Source organism: Rhodnius prolixus, unplaced genomic scaffold (genome assembly GCF_049639745.1).
Source record: "Rhodnius prolixus isolate KJV_2025 unplaced genomic scaffold, Rpr scaffold_7, whole genome shotgun sequence".
NCBI classification, from domain to species: domain Eukaryota; kingdom Metazoa; phylum Arthropoda; class Insecta; order Hemiptera; family Reduviidae; genus Rhodnius; species Rhodnius prolixus.
The window spans coordinates 28,593,878-28,608,074 of NW_027411582.1; the positions used below are offsets into that span (position 1 = coordinate 28,593,878).

General features: G+C 34.4%; 1 protein-coding gene across 1 annotated transcript in view; it reads left to right on the forward strand.

Annotated features, from left to right (window-relative positions):
* Positions 1-14,197, forward strand: part of LOC141447303 (neuropeptide Y receptor type 2-like) — a 159,024-nt gene that overhangs the window by 40,053 nt on the left and 104,774 nt on the right. The window contains exon 2 of the mRNA XM_074114730.1: positions 1,511-2,083. Within this exon, the coding sequence (XP_073970831.1) occupies positions 1,545-2,083 (539 nt within the window). The 5' untranslated portion in view covers positions 1,511-1,544. The remainder of the gene's footprint in view (positions 1-1,510; positions 2,084-14,197) is intronic.

A 14,197-nucleotide genomic window follows, 5' to 3' on the forward strand; every position in this document is an offset into this window, starting at 1 on the left:
TGTGTTTTTATCTTCAGACTGGTGTTGGAATGTTTAAGAGATTGATAAAGCTAATGTCTATTAATTATTGCCTGGGTACCCAGGTTATATGGGGATTCTCGATTAACAAGGGGAGTGATTGGCTGGCTAAATCTACGGCCACTACTCCATTCAGATTCCATTTATTTATTTATTCTTTGTTCTATTCAATTCAAACCTTAAATGTGATTAGTGTGAAGCTTTGGAATTTCTCACAGCATCCTGAGTTGTCATCCTATAACTGGATATTTTTAAATGTATAACTCAACAACATAGGACTCATGCTCAATTCTAACTACAAAAGTTTGTAAGACGAAGGAGAAAACAACCATCTTATGGATGTGCTTAGGATGGATATGGTTGAATGGATTAGGATGTGCAAAGACTAGGTTTCGAATCCTTGCTAGGAGTAGGTTACCGATGCAGAAGCTTAGGCTGATTTATCAATCTCCTTGAGGAGATTGCTTAATTTGGTTCGGACAGCTGTAAATAATAGATGGGATCAGATCTGGTACTGTATTTTCTGCTAGACTCGATCAGTTGCTGTTATTGTTTTCTTTCGGGGTAACCAAATGGTCGTAGATTGGCTCTCTTGGTTACCAGAGAATTTCAGCCAATATATTTCACTTAAACTTCTAAACTTTTAAACGCAGTTTTTTTATTTTTATTTAAGGCTTGCCATTATTTGAAGCCATTATGGCGCTCGTGGTCTTATCCATCTCTTTTCAGCTCAGTCAGCCCATTTTTTTTGGTAATCACCCATCGTTCAAGAACGCCTTTTTTGACTGCTTTGAAAAATCTACCAACTGCAGATTCCTTTAAAACAAATTTATTCACGAACTTTAAAAAATTAATGACAAAAAGGAAATTTAGAAAAGATGAAAGATTATATCGCTAAGTTTTATTTTATTTTTCCTTAAATGGCTGGAAAATAATGTCCTTTCCTTCAGGAGATCCTTTCATTTATTCCACTTGTCCTAGCAACCAACACCGATTATCCAAACCCTATTTCCTTATCTTTCTGTTCCAGACTTATAGTTAATAAATCACTTATTAATATTAAATATTTGCTTACAATTTTTGTTTTTATTGTTTATAATATGAAATATTTTGTGTTTGTAAGTTTTATATAGGACTTTTTTTTTCATCTTGCAGATTTTGATACAACATTTTGAATATTTTATTTGGAACAATCAAACTTTAATGTGGAAAAGAATAACCATTAAAGTTTACCACAAAACTTTCGTTTTAAGGAAGACATTTTTTTTTAGAATAAACTTCATGTTTTGAAGACTTTGGGTGGCCAAAAAATTATAAAAAATAACTAAAGGAATATCTTTAATAATCAAATGAACACAATACTTTTTCTTGTTATAGGTTCTAGTACAATTGATGAAAACAGTTTAACATGATTAATCTTATTCGTTAAACAATTACTAAGAAACTTGTCTGTTTAATGATAAGCTAATTGTAATTTATCTGATTGTTTCAGGGACTGCAGCATGTAAGAAACAGGGTCAACAAGCATGTTGACGGGTGGTCTGCCGACCATGGACCATGAATACAATCTATTACCACCTGACGCTTCCGGGTTACTCTCCTCAGTACCGGGTCTCCATCTTACTGGTGGAAATACAACTACAGAATTCAATCAACGTTCCTTAGATCCTATATTTAATTTCTCCTATCATGAAGCTATTGAAATTTTACGTGAACATCAAAGAACGGAAAAAGTTTTAGTACCAGATACGGAAATCGTGATAATAATTGTATATTCTGTATTAATGACATCCGGTGTTGTATCAAATGCGCTTGTATGTTTTGTTGTGGCTCGTCAATGTGCTCGTAAACACCATCAGGCTGGTCCATCGCCTAGAAACATGTACATAGTGAATCTAGCCGTGGCCGATCTAGCTTTATGTTTAGTTTGCATGCCTTTTACACTCGTCTCATTACTAAAAAGACGATGGACACTTGGATTGGTTCTTTGTAAACTTGTGCCGGCTGTACAAGGCGCTAATATCATGGTATCGGCTGGCACTATCACCGCCATTGCGCTTGACAGGTAAGTTATGATTTCTTTTATAATTAAATAGTTTAGGCTAGCGATTTTCATACTCTCTGCTACCTTCATCTTTGGCTGTTAAAATCTGCAAACTCCATCCCTGTTTAAAGTTAGATAGCGCAAGCAACAGAACCACCCGAAGATTTAAGTATCCATGAAAGAACCAAATCTTCCATGGTAGTGACCTTCAGTTTGTTTTCTCCACAATTGGAAATTTCCGATTATAACTATGGCAGCCAAACTAAACTATAACTATCATCCATATGCTTCCTAAAATTTGTGAACAGTCGGAATAATTTCTAAACTTCAGTTAGATATTAAGGTATCACTCTCAACTTCACAGTTACATCAAAAAACTGGAAAACGAAATATATCCTTTGGAAAGAGGGTTTATCCTTCCGGATGTTTCCCTAGACATGTCAGGCCTTTGTCAAAGTGTGGCATGCCGTTTTTATCTTCGAACTGGTAGTAAATTCTGTTTGACAGATATTATCAAGTATATATAAAGTTTTTTAATAAACAGATCACTTCCGTTATATGTACTGAGATGAATATTATCATTTACAAATGGGTTAAATAGCCATTTGATTAATTAAAACAACCTTTTACTGGCAAAACTGCTTGATAGTTTCCAATGTTTGCTTTAGTTTTTCGTAGTAAATATAAAAATTTATGAATCTCCTAGTACTGTCCTAAATAGCCGTTGTGATTACTTCAAAAACCCGATTATCTGTCCAAAATAGCTGATAATTCCTAATATTTCCTTCGATTTTGTGAAAATTTTAAAGTCTTCCCAAATTGTAATGTTTATAACTGGCATTAATAGCCGTTTGATTACTTAAAAACCAGCTTATTCTGACAATATTATCTGATAGTTTCAATGTTTTCCTCAGGTTTTTTGCTTTTTGGTAAAAAGAATAGATCTCTAGTTGTAACTGTTAGTACTGGCCTAATTAGCTGTGGTGATAACTTCAACAGCCTCTCTATCCGGACAAAATAGCTGACAGTTCCTAAGCTTTACTTCGCTTTTGGCTTTTTGTGAAAAGAAAGAACGTCTACTCCAGTTTTAAATTTTAGTACCGGTTTAAATAGTTGATGGGATTATTTCAAAACCTTTTTATCTGGACAAAATTTTCTGATAATTCCTAGGTTTACCTTCGATTTTCGTGAAAAGAATAAGGTCTACACTTGTTGTAATATTCGGAACTGGACTAAATTGCGTTGTGATTATTTTAGAATCAACATTTCGCAACGAAACTAGCAGATAGTATCAATGTTTTTCTCCGTTTTTCGCTTTTAGAGTAAAGGGTAAGGTTCACCAATTTTTATAAATTAATGTAATTTTTACTACTGGCCAAAGTACATGTTGAGATTACTTCAAAACTCCTTTTTTTCTGGCAAATCTATCTGATATTGTAGTTCTAAAGTTTTACTTAGTTTTCCCACTTTTTATGTCAATAAAAAAAATCTCCTCTAGTTTTAACTTTTAGTACTGGCTTAAATAGCTTAGTGATTACTTCAGAAAGCCACAAGTTTTCTTAATGATTCAATTTTAGCAATGAGCTAAAACGTTTAGTAACTGGCATTGATACTAGGAAGCGCGAGCTCTTTGATTGGGACTCAAACTTTGAAATAGTGGGCTAAATTTAAAAAATATATTAATAGATTCAGAGTTATCCACCGCTTAGTATTTTAATAATATCCTTTTAATTAGAAGCAAGGTGACCCTGATTTTAAAATTACAAATTAGGGTCAATAAAAAGCAAAATAAAAATAAAAAGCTCCGTAAATGATAGTAAAAAAATGGTCGATAGGTACTTTGCTTTGTTAGTGATATATAATACGCCACGAGTGCTACAAAAATGAATAAAAGGAAGTAAGAGAGGGTAAAATAAGGAATAAAGTCAGATGGTAATTTACAAGAGAATGTTATAATTTATAGAATGGAGAAGATACAATTTATATTGCTAATAAAAATGTTCACAGCTGATCTACAAACCTGAAAATATATATTTTAGAGCTAAATAAGTAACAAAATTTACTTTAATGGAAACAGTATTGCCTCATTAAAGCAATAATTTAATTTCATAACAAAAGTTTGTTTCAACCAATTTGAGATGAACCCAATACTTGTTTTTAAGGGCCGGCTTTTTTTTTTTGAAATCTTTCAGATAAATTAGGTAATGCCCTTTCAATCAATCACCCTCTGAGCCCTCAGTAACCGCTGAAACATTCCACATCACTGTACCCCCTAAATAAGCCGTGTCTTGAAATAAGTAACAACATTATTTCGACCAACTCTGCCAGATATTGAGGGGCATCGAATTGATAGGGGGCAAAAAATGATTGTATTGCTTAATAGGTAAGTAAACAAGCCTAACATTGATTGTAAGGTGGAAAACTTTTTAACTCTTACGATATAGAAGAGACTAGGAAAGATATTTATCTTTCTTACCAAGGAAAATGGACAGTATTCAATTGGAAGTATGGAGAAGAGCATTCTGCCATCTATTGATGACTTGTCAAACCAACTTTGAACGTTTCATTACGCCTCTTGACTGTCAACTTAACAGTTCCTCCTTCTATTTGCTTTATTGGACAACAAACTGGTCTTTCTTGATGTTGTAAACCATTAACGTAACCCAAATATTGATCTAAGTAGTACAAAGTCTCTAGCAAACTGTTTAAAGAGCAAATTGAATTGAATTCATGGTTATTACGCTTCTAGTATTCGAGAATCCCTACCATTAATAACATCATTAACAGATAAAAAAAATAAATAAACTCCTTTACAAAATGTACTTCCACATATTACACTCACAGTTATTAAACAATGGAAATAACAGTGAAAAGGTCGGTCTAAAGGGATTATCCACTAACAATGTCTCTGCTTTCTACTGGGCAGAACTGTTGCTATGTGACCAGGATGGGCAAGAATAGTAGAGCTAACTAAATACCGCTAATCTTATGTTCAATAGGTCTCTATGGTAACTATCACTTATAATTTAAGTCCCAAAACTTTTAAACTAAATTTTTATAAAGCACTAATGCTGCTTTTCAACTAGTATAACTTAACTTTTTTAATTTTAAACTTCTTTTTTTTTGGTCGCGTCAGTAAATTTTTTGAATCAAACATTAAGGTAGTATTTTTCAAGCTTTTATTTTGCAAGTTACATCCTTGTCCATAATAAATTTTGTATTGTGCTCCATTTCACAAAGAACGTTCAAAGATAATTCAAAGAATTTAAAAGAAATCATTTTTCTAAATTTAATAATTCTAAAATGATGCAAATTGAATTTTATCATGAGATAAAATTTAAAGGTGGTCATCAAGAATTGTTTTAATTATTACTGGCTAATGATGTGGTTTTATCTTGTCTTCATTCGACCGAACATTTTTTAGCGGTAACTCTTGAAAACCCTGATTGTTCCAGGAGTATTTTTGTGGATGTAAATGGTTAGAAGTGAAACAGGTAGAAGGTTAATGAAAATTTGAATAATTTTAGTAGTTTCTTGATTAAAGATTGGGGAAACATTCCGACGTAATAAGAACAAAAGGCTAATTGCTTTTTAATCATTGTTGGAATTTCAGGTCAGTGATCACGATGAATTTTCTCTACTGAAAACAAGGAGATTTATTTTTGGCCTATCCATCTCGGTGATTTACTGCAGTACGAGCTGTTTTAAAAAAACAAAATATCGACTACTATCGTAGATAGAAAGAGAACCATGGCCGTCCCAATACGTATTCTTGAAGCATGGCCATTTTTATTTAACTCAAAATTCCAATTAACAGTAATTATTTCCAGAAACATTACTGCTAGTATATTTTTAACGAGTGAAACTTTCGAAATTGGGTTCTTATCATAAACTACATACGAGGTGTGGGTTATTAAATAACGAGACTATTGCTGTAAAACATTTTATTTTAAATTTATACATATTTAGTTATTATCACCTTCAATATACACCCCTCCCCTATCTCCTACAACGCTCCATGCGAATTTACCATTGCTGGAAGTCTTTTTCTGTGAGCTCCTGCAAGACGCGTGCCGCTTTTTCTTTCACAGCTTCAACGGACTGAAATCGTGTTCCTTTTAATGCAGATTTGACTTTGGGGAACAGACAAAAGTCATATGGGGGTCAGGTCATGGTAAAACTGGGATGTTGTACTTGGCTAGAAACGTCTTGACAGATAATGCAGTGTGAGCCGGCGCGTTGTCTTGATGGAGAACTCCGTGACTTGTTCTTTCACAAATCGGGTCGTTTTTTTTCCTTACTCTTTCACAGAGTTGAGCAAGCACCTCACCGGTAGTAATGTTGATTAATTATAATCGATATTTTCATCCGTTTTGGACGTGGAAGGGCGACCTGGGCGGTCATCATCTCCGTCGTCTTCTCGGCCATCTTGGAAACGCTTGAACCACTCAAAAACTCGCGCAAGTGATTAACATTCATCGCCATAAACTTCTTTTAATAAAAGATAAGTTTCAGTAGCGATTTTATTAAGTATCATGTGAAATTTCACTACAATTCTTTGCTCTACTACAATGTGTAGTATCATGTTTTCGGCAAAACGAAACTAACACCTCTTAACACAAACGACGGTTCCGGTTAGACAGATTTCTCTACAAACACGTGAGACGCTGCAATCAAAAGAGAAGGCTTTACGCTGCACAGCTGTCGGTCGTTAAGATTTGGCACATGCATAGTTCTTCTATAGCAGCATCAATCCTTGTTATTTAATAGCTACACCTCGTAATTCATTTAAGTACCATCAAAGGATTCCCCACAAATGATGTTCGCAAAAATTGTTCCGCTGGTAAAAACAAAACAAAAAACTAAAATAGCTTTCATTGATTGAGATCTCATTACAACTATAAATTAACGCTATCGATAAAACGAGTTTGAACTGAAATTGATAGTTACCCAGATTGAGCATGAACAAAACCAGATGTTCCGCTTTTGAAAGAAAATATGCGACAGACCAAGGAAAACTTGACAACGCTAATAAAAGAAAGACTTGTTGAAGTGGAGTTTAGACTGGGAGTAAAAAGAAAGAGAGCTAATTAAGAATACACCTGATTGGATCTCTCTACAAGTGGTTTGTTTAATCATGAAAGACATTGATTATGAAGATAATGAAGCGGTGAATTCTTTTTCAGACTAGATTTTTATTACAGATTAAATTGAGTTTAATTTTGCTTTTAAAATGTTATCTTTCCCTTAATTAAATAAACTTTCTAGAAACAGTTAAAGAAAATATAATGTAACTGTCATGATTATGACTAAAAATAAAAATAACTTGATAAAAGTAGATTTAGGTGTCAGAAAGGGGAAAAGGAAATATTGATATCTGACAGACAGCCAGTCTGTATTCAACTCAACTTAATCCCAACTTCATTCGCCATGAGATAATCTTTAATCTTTCTTTAAAAACTTCTGTGCCACTAGCTTCTTTAAGATTATTCTCCTGTTATTTTTTTTTTCTTTCCTTTTTCATTTCTTGTTAGATTACAGTTTGAAGTTTCTTATTTTATGAATTACTTCGTTTATGTGAATAAATTGAACAAGTTAAATGATCAAAATTAATTAAAATCGATGCAATCTTTGTGATAACAAATACTTGAATTACGCCAGTAGTTACTGTAAACTCATTTTCATTATAGAAATTTAGTCAGAACTAAATCACAAAAGGGATAGCGGAATAAGAGGGGTCTGGCGGCCCTCACCGGTTTTGAAACAATCGACCCAAAAACTTTGGAGGAGACCGAAAAAATTTTTTTTGAAATTTTTTCCGACCCTCTCCAACCCCACAAAAACCCGTAAACGAGAAAAATGTGTTTTTTTGATATTTTAATTTTTTTCGAGCGTTCTAATCCTTTTAAAGCGGTTCCAACGCAACTAAAAATTTATTTTGGATGTGTAGATGTTCCCTGAATTTTTTCGGTTTTTACTGTACAGTTAAATGAAGTGAAACATAGCTTAGAATCCAAAAAAATCGTTAAAAATCGGGATTTTTTAAAAACAAGTCTTCGGCATTTTGGGCTGACTCGATGGAAAATGACGGCCTAACTATGGTTGAAAGATACACTCTTACTCTACAAAATGGCGCAATTGAAACTCAATTTGGTTGCTTGTTGTCTGCGATAACTCAATTTGAGTAAAACGCGAATTTAAAAGGTATGCGATTTTGGCCTATAAAATAAGTCACAATTTAATTAAACAAAAAAAGCACCAAAAATAATGTTCGTATAAAGGTATTCTAAATCGCTGATCAAGAATTTGATGTCAAAACCATGTTTCGACAATTGACAGCTGTTAAAAATGCTGTCAACAAAAAACGAAGAATTCATTTTTTTTCAATTTTTTTTAAATGCACGGATAATTGTTTTTATTTTCAATTCATTGAGGTAATTATAATCTTGAATTTAATGATAAAAGTATATGTTGATAAAACGTCATATCACATTTTTTTAGTTTGATTTTGTCGAAGATGTTAATTTTTTGAAATTTTTTTCGCTAAAACAGAGATGCCACCAAAAAAACGAAAACTTCCAAATGATGAATGAATGATGAACCTGTAAAAAGGATCTTCAAATCTTTTTCTGTCATTTCGGGAAAGTCTGATACATCGTCTGATGTCAATGGTTTGAAGATCCTGATGCTGACAAGTTTGAGAGTTCTGATAATTGTCGTTCCACACGATCACGATCTTGCGGAAAAGTTTCATGATGACTGTGGCTTGTTGATGGTAAATTCGGATCCGCACTGACTAGACGAGTTGAACGACGACATTTTCCGCACAGAACGTTTCCTACATCCACTTCTTTGTCCAGTTCAACCGAAAACAAGTTGGCTTCTTCTTCTGAAGTAATGACTTTTTTTTGCCCGGTGCCGTATCGCAACAGTATTTTATGCACCTTTCATCATTTGGAAGTTTTCAAATCCAATTCCTCGGATTCGAATCTACCATCAACAAGCCACAAGTAGATTATTCAACAACAATTATTGATTTCTCAATTGTAATTTAATTTAGTCCCCTTAATTTTACTTATAGTAAAATATTGGAATAATTAGCTGTCCTAAAAATATGCATATCTTATTTACTTTATATTACATATATACAACATTGTGGGATAAATACCTAGATTGAGAATGTAATTGAAGAAAACTATATTATTTGCGATAAAGCCAGATAATTATTACCTATTATCACAAACGTTTGACTACTACATAGAATAACAATTACTTTAATACTTTTACTTTATATACTTTTATCATTAAATTCAAGATTATAATTACCTCAATGAATTGAAAATAAAAACAATTATCCGTGCATTTAAAAAAAATTGAAAAAAAATGAATTCTTCGTTTTTTGTTGACAGCATTTTTAACAGCTGTCAATTGTCGAAACATGGTTTTGACATCAAATTCTTGATCAGCGATTTAGAATACCTTTATACGAACATTATTTTTGGTGCTTTTTTTGTTTAATTAAATTGTGACTTATTTTATAGGCCAAAATCGCATACCTTTTAAATTCGCGTTTTACTCAAATTGAGTTATCGCAGACAACAAGCAACCAAATTGAGTTTCAATTGCGCCATTTTGTAGAGTAAGAGTGTATCTTTCAACCATAGTTAGGCCGTCATTTTCCATCGAGTCAGCCCAAAATGCCGAAGACTTGTTTTTAAAAAATCCCGATTTTTAACGATTTTTTTGGATTCAAAGCTATGTTTCACTTCATTTAACTGTACAGTAAAAACCGAAAAAATTCAGGGAACATCTACACATCCAAAATAAATTTTTAGTTGCGTTGGAACCGCTTTAAAAGGATTAGAACGCTCGAAAAAAATTAAAATATCAAAAAAACACATTTTTCTCGTTTACGGGTTTTTGTGGGGTTGGAGAGGGTCGGAAAAAATTTCAAAAAAAATTTTTTCGGTCTCCTCAAAAGTTTTTGGGTCGATTGTTTCAAAACCGGTGGGGGCCGCCAGACCCCTCTTATTCCGCTACTCCCTTTATCCAGCGGCTTTTTTTGTACCTTATTTAAGATCAATTAAATAATTTTGCCACAAGTGTTTCTGTTTAAGAAAATTTGTAACTTCAACTTTTTTGTTTAAATAATAGTACGTTCAAAACTGACCCTGAGGAAGAAACGAACACTATATACCGCTCTACTTGTCCCAAAAGGGACGTACGGAATACATTTCTAAGGAAGCGCCAAAAAATCAAACATCAACCGACTTCAGACCTTACAATCTAAAATCCTGAGAACAATAGTTAACGCTCCCTTCTATGTCTCCAATGATACTATACATCCTGATATTAATATTCCTCTCGTTTCTGAAATAGCCCAATCTCGTTACACAAAACTCCACTCAAATCTACACACACAGTCACTACAACCCTCTGATTCACAACATGTCTACCAAAACACTTCCTTCAAATCCACAGCGCAGACTAAATCGGCGGTGGCCACGCGATCACCTCAACATTTAACGCCGACCTCCTAGGATGGTTGCTGCTTAAGCTTGCCAATCTGGGGGAACTAACGGCTTCCATCACTGGGTGGTCGTCGTTCACTCCAACTTACGCCCTTGGCGCACATGCATGTGCGCGTATATGTATGGACATATACGAGGGTCGTTTGAAAAGTCCGTGCAAAGTCAGAGAGATAGCACCACTGGCGCGTATCGAGGTTATGTTTAGTTAGTAGCATCGCTTGGAAGAACACACACCAAGTTTCAGCCAGATCGGTCTATTTCTTTGTGTTTGGCATTCGTTTGAATCGAGGAAGTCGAGTGATTTTCAAAAAATGGACGAAAAAGAATTTCGTGTGTTGATTAAACACTACTTTATGAAAGGCAAAACGCCTGAGGAGACTAAAGAGAAGCTTGATAAACATTATGGTGACTCTGCACCTTCGATTAGAACAGTTTATAAGTGGTTTCAAAATTTTCGGAGTGGCCATATGGGCACAAGTGACGCTGAACGTTCTGGACGCCCTGTTGAGGTTACTACTCCAGAAATCATTGATAAAATCCATGATAGGTGATGGATGATAGAAGAGTGAAGGTGCGTGAGATTGCTAGTGCTGTGGACATCTCGAATGAACGGGTACATAATATTTTGCATCAACATTTGGACATGACAAAGCTATCCGCAAGATGGGTGCCGCGATTGCCGTGTGAAGTGTTGCAAGGACGGTTTGAAGCTGTTCCAGAAGAATCCGCAGGACTTTAAGCGTCGTTTCGTCACTGTGGATGAAACATGGATACATCACTACACTCCTGAGACCAAAGAACAATCTAAACAATGGGTAACCAAGGGGGAATCTGCGCCAAAAAAGGCGAAGACCGTTCCTTCGGCCGGAAAGATTATGGCGACTGTCTTTTGGGATTCGCAAGGAATAATCCTCATCGACTATCTGGAAAAGGGTAAAACTATTACAGGTGCATATTATTCATCGTTATTGGACCGTTTGAAAACCGAGCTGCAAGAAAAACGCCCACGATTGGCCCTCAAAAAAAGTCCTTTTCCATCACGACAACGCACCAGCTCACACCTCAGCAGTTGTGGTCGCCAAATTAATGGAAATAGGGTTCCAACTCGTTTCACATCCCCCCTATTCTCCAGACTTGGCTCCCTCGGACTACTATTTGTTCCCCAATATGAAGAAATGGCTGGTTTGAATCAAAACTCTCATTTATGCCAAACGTATATATAAGTTAACCAATCTTAATCTAGGTGAGTGCCTCTGAAGTTAGATATATCTCTTCGTTAATTGCAAATTGGCGGTGGCGCCTTTCTTTAAGATGTTGTCTGGCAACGGATGGTCATTTCATTTATACAACTAAGATCATTGGTACTCAGCCTTTTTCGATGCACTGTAGATAGATTTGATTAGACTTGTATTGGGTCTACAACCTACAGAACTAATGTAGTAATCTTAAATGTCATCTGGGCCTATATGCCTTAATAACTTTTGTTATTTTGTTTTTTTTCATCTTCGCAAAAGAATTTGGCAAGGCTGAATGTGAATCTTACAGTAAAAGCTGCAGTATTTGCCAGACCCTGTTCCTTTCCGCACCAAATAGATTTTTTTTTTTTTTGCGTTTATTTATGCTACAATCAGCGCGTTAGCGCTATAAGTAACAGTGATAACCGAGTAACAAATGATAAAGTAACGAGTGGAGAAGTTACCGCAGTGGTAACTCTCCCCAAATATTAGATGGTTAGTCACTCTCTTCACTAGAGAGATCATGGGGGCCACTATCTTTTAAGGCGTCTTGTCCGGGTTATCAGGAAGAGTTCTAGAAAAAAGATTTTGAGCTAGAGAATTTATATGAGATTGCAGGTTGAAGGGGAGTTTTCTGTATCTTGTTTTCAGAGACTTGTGTGATAAAAGGAATGTTAAGGTCAGTGTGTATAGTCCAGGTTGGGAGACATAAAATGGAGCGTGTACAATAGTTCGAAGTATTTTAGATTGAAGAGATTGAATCCTTTGGAGATTGGAGCGTTTGGTTGAACCAAATAGAATTAAAAAAAAAAAAAGTAACTTTTTGAACTCATTTAATGTTAAACTTTCCCCCCAATAAAGGCTAAGATTACTATTCTACAAAAACTATAATTACAAAAAGTAGATTTAAAATTAAAACTCATCAACCGTAATGTGAAAAGTTTTAGCTCTCACCAGCTGCCAAAAAAAAAGAAGGTAGTCAATTGAAATAAACCAACATCATTTTAGCATCGAATACAATAGAGAGAAAGTGTTACCAAGCAGGAAAGTTTCAAACAATGATTAAGCAGCATCCATTGCTCCCGTGGGATCAATATACCAGACTTATTTTGCATGGTTTTGTAAAGAGTGTTCAGGACAAAAAAAAGAAGAGACTGTCTTACCCTAATTATTTACAATATTTACAACAATTACTCCATTTAATAAACTGACCAGCTTTGTTAGAAAAGGAGGTGCTCTTTGCGCATTAACGATGAAAAACATAATGTTCTGTACTTTCTAAAACTAGTACCTATTTTTGATTGTATGCAATTTTTCTTAGTCAACAGTTTCTTTCCAGTTACTTTTTAGAAACGTTAACGACTTGATTGAACTTTGTCTTTTTTTTTTTTTTATTCGCATAAATACTTTTATCAATTAACAAAAGAACAAACTGATTTTTTTTTTTTGTAAATAAGCATGTAAACCTTTCAAGTTGAAGATTATAACCTAAAAAAAAAAAGCCAGGAATTATTATAACTTTTAAAATTATCGTTTTAATTAAGGTTTAATGAAAAGTGTTCGCTCTTGGCCTAGTCTACAGTATTGCAGTGTCTCAGACTAAAATTCTAAAGTATTAAGAAATAGACACAGAAGGACACATCTCCTGGACCAATCACCAGATCTCTGTTTTGCCTCATTCTAATCCCAGTATCCATATATTTCATTGTTCTCCAGCAAATATGTTTAGCCATTTCATTCATAGTTCTATAAGTATTTTAGTTTACACTAATTGGATATTTTAATTATCCTACGTTTAAAGTTATTGTTAATGCCAATCATTAATCTCTTAAATAGTAATTGGTATCTTTTTTCTATGAAGATTTAATTAAATATAAAATAATTACTAGGAACTAACTATTATTAGCTCTCTTAATTTATTTGTTTGTAGCTGTAATCTAATTTCTTCAAAAGAAGTGATAGCACCGCTGCTGCTTGTTGAAGCTATTGCCAGAGATGCGTTAACTTCTTATGTGGCATTCAAATTTTCTTTCATATTGTCAGAAATGGTATAAGCATGTTCTGGAATTTTTTGCGGATCGTATGGATAAATTCCGCATGCAGAAAATCCCACGCTGCCATTTCCAACAGTGGCTGCCCTATTCCAAGCGGCGCTCAGCAAAGACCCAAATTGAAGTCTGGTGATTCTGCGTCCTGGGTTAGAATGGATCCAGTTGTTAAGGGCCAGCTGCCAAAAAGTTTTGTCTTTGATTTCTATTCCCTATAACATGATATTAGTTAGTTTTCCTTTTTATTTAATAGTTTTTAATGCAGGGTCAATATGACCCGAGGTGACGGCTTATGGCACTTCACATAAGGTGACGGCTCAA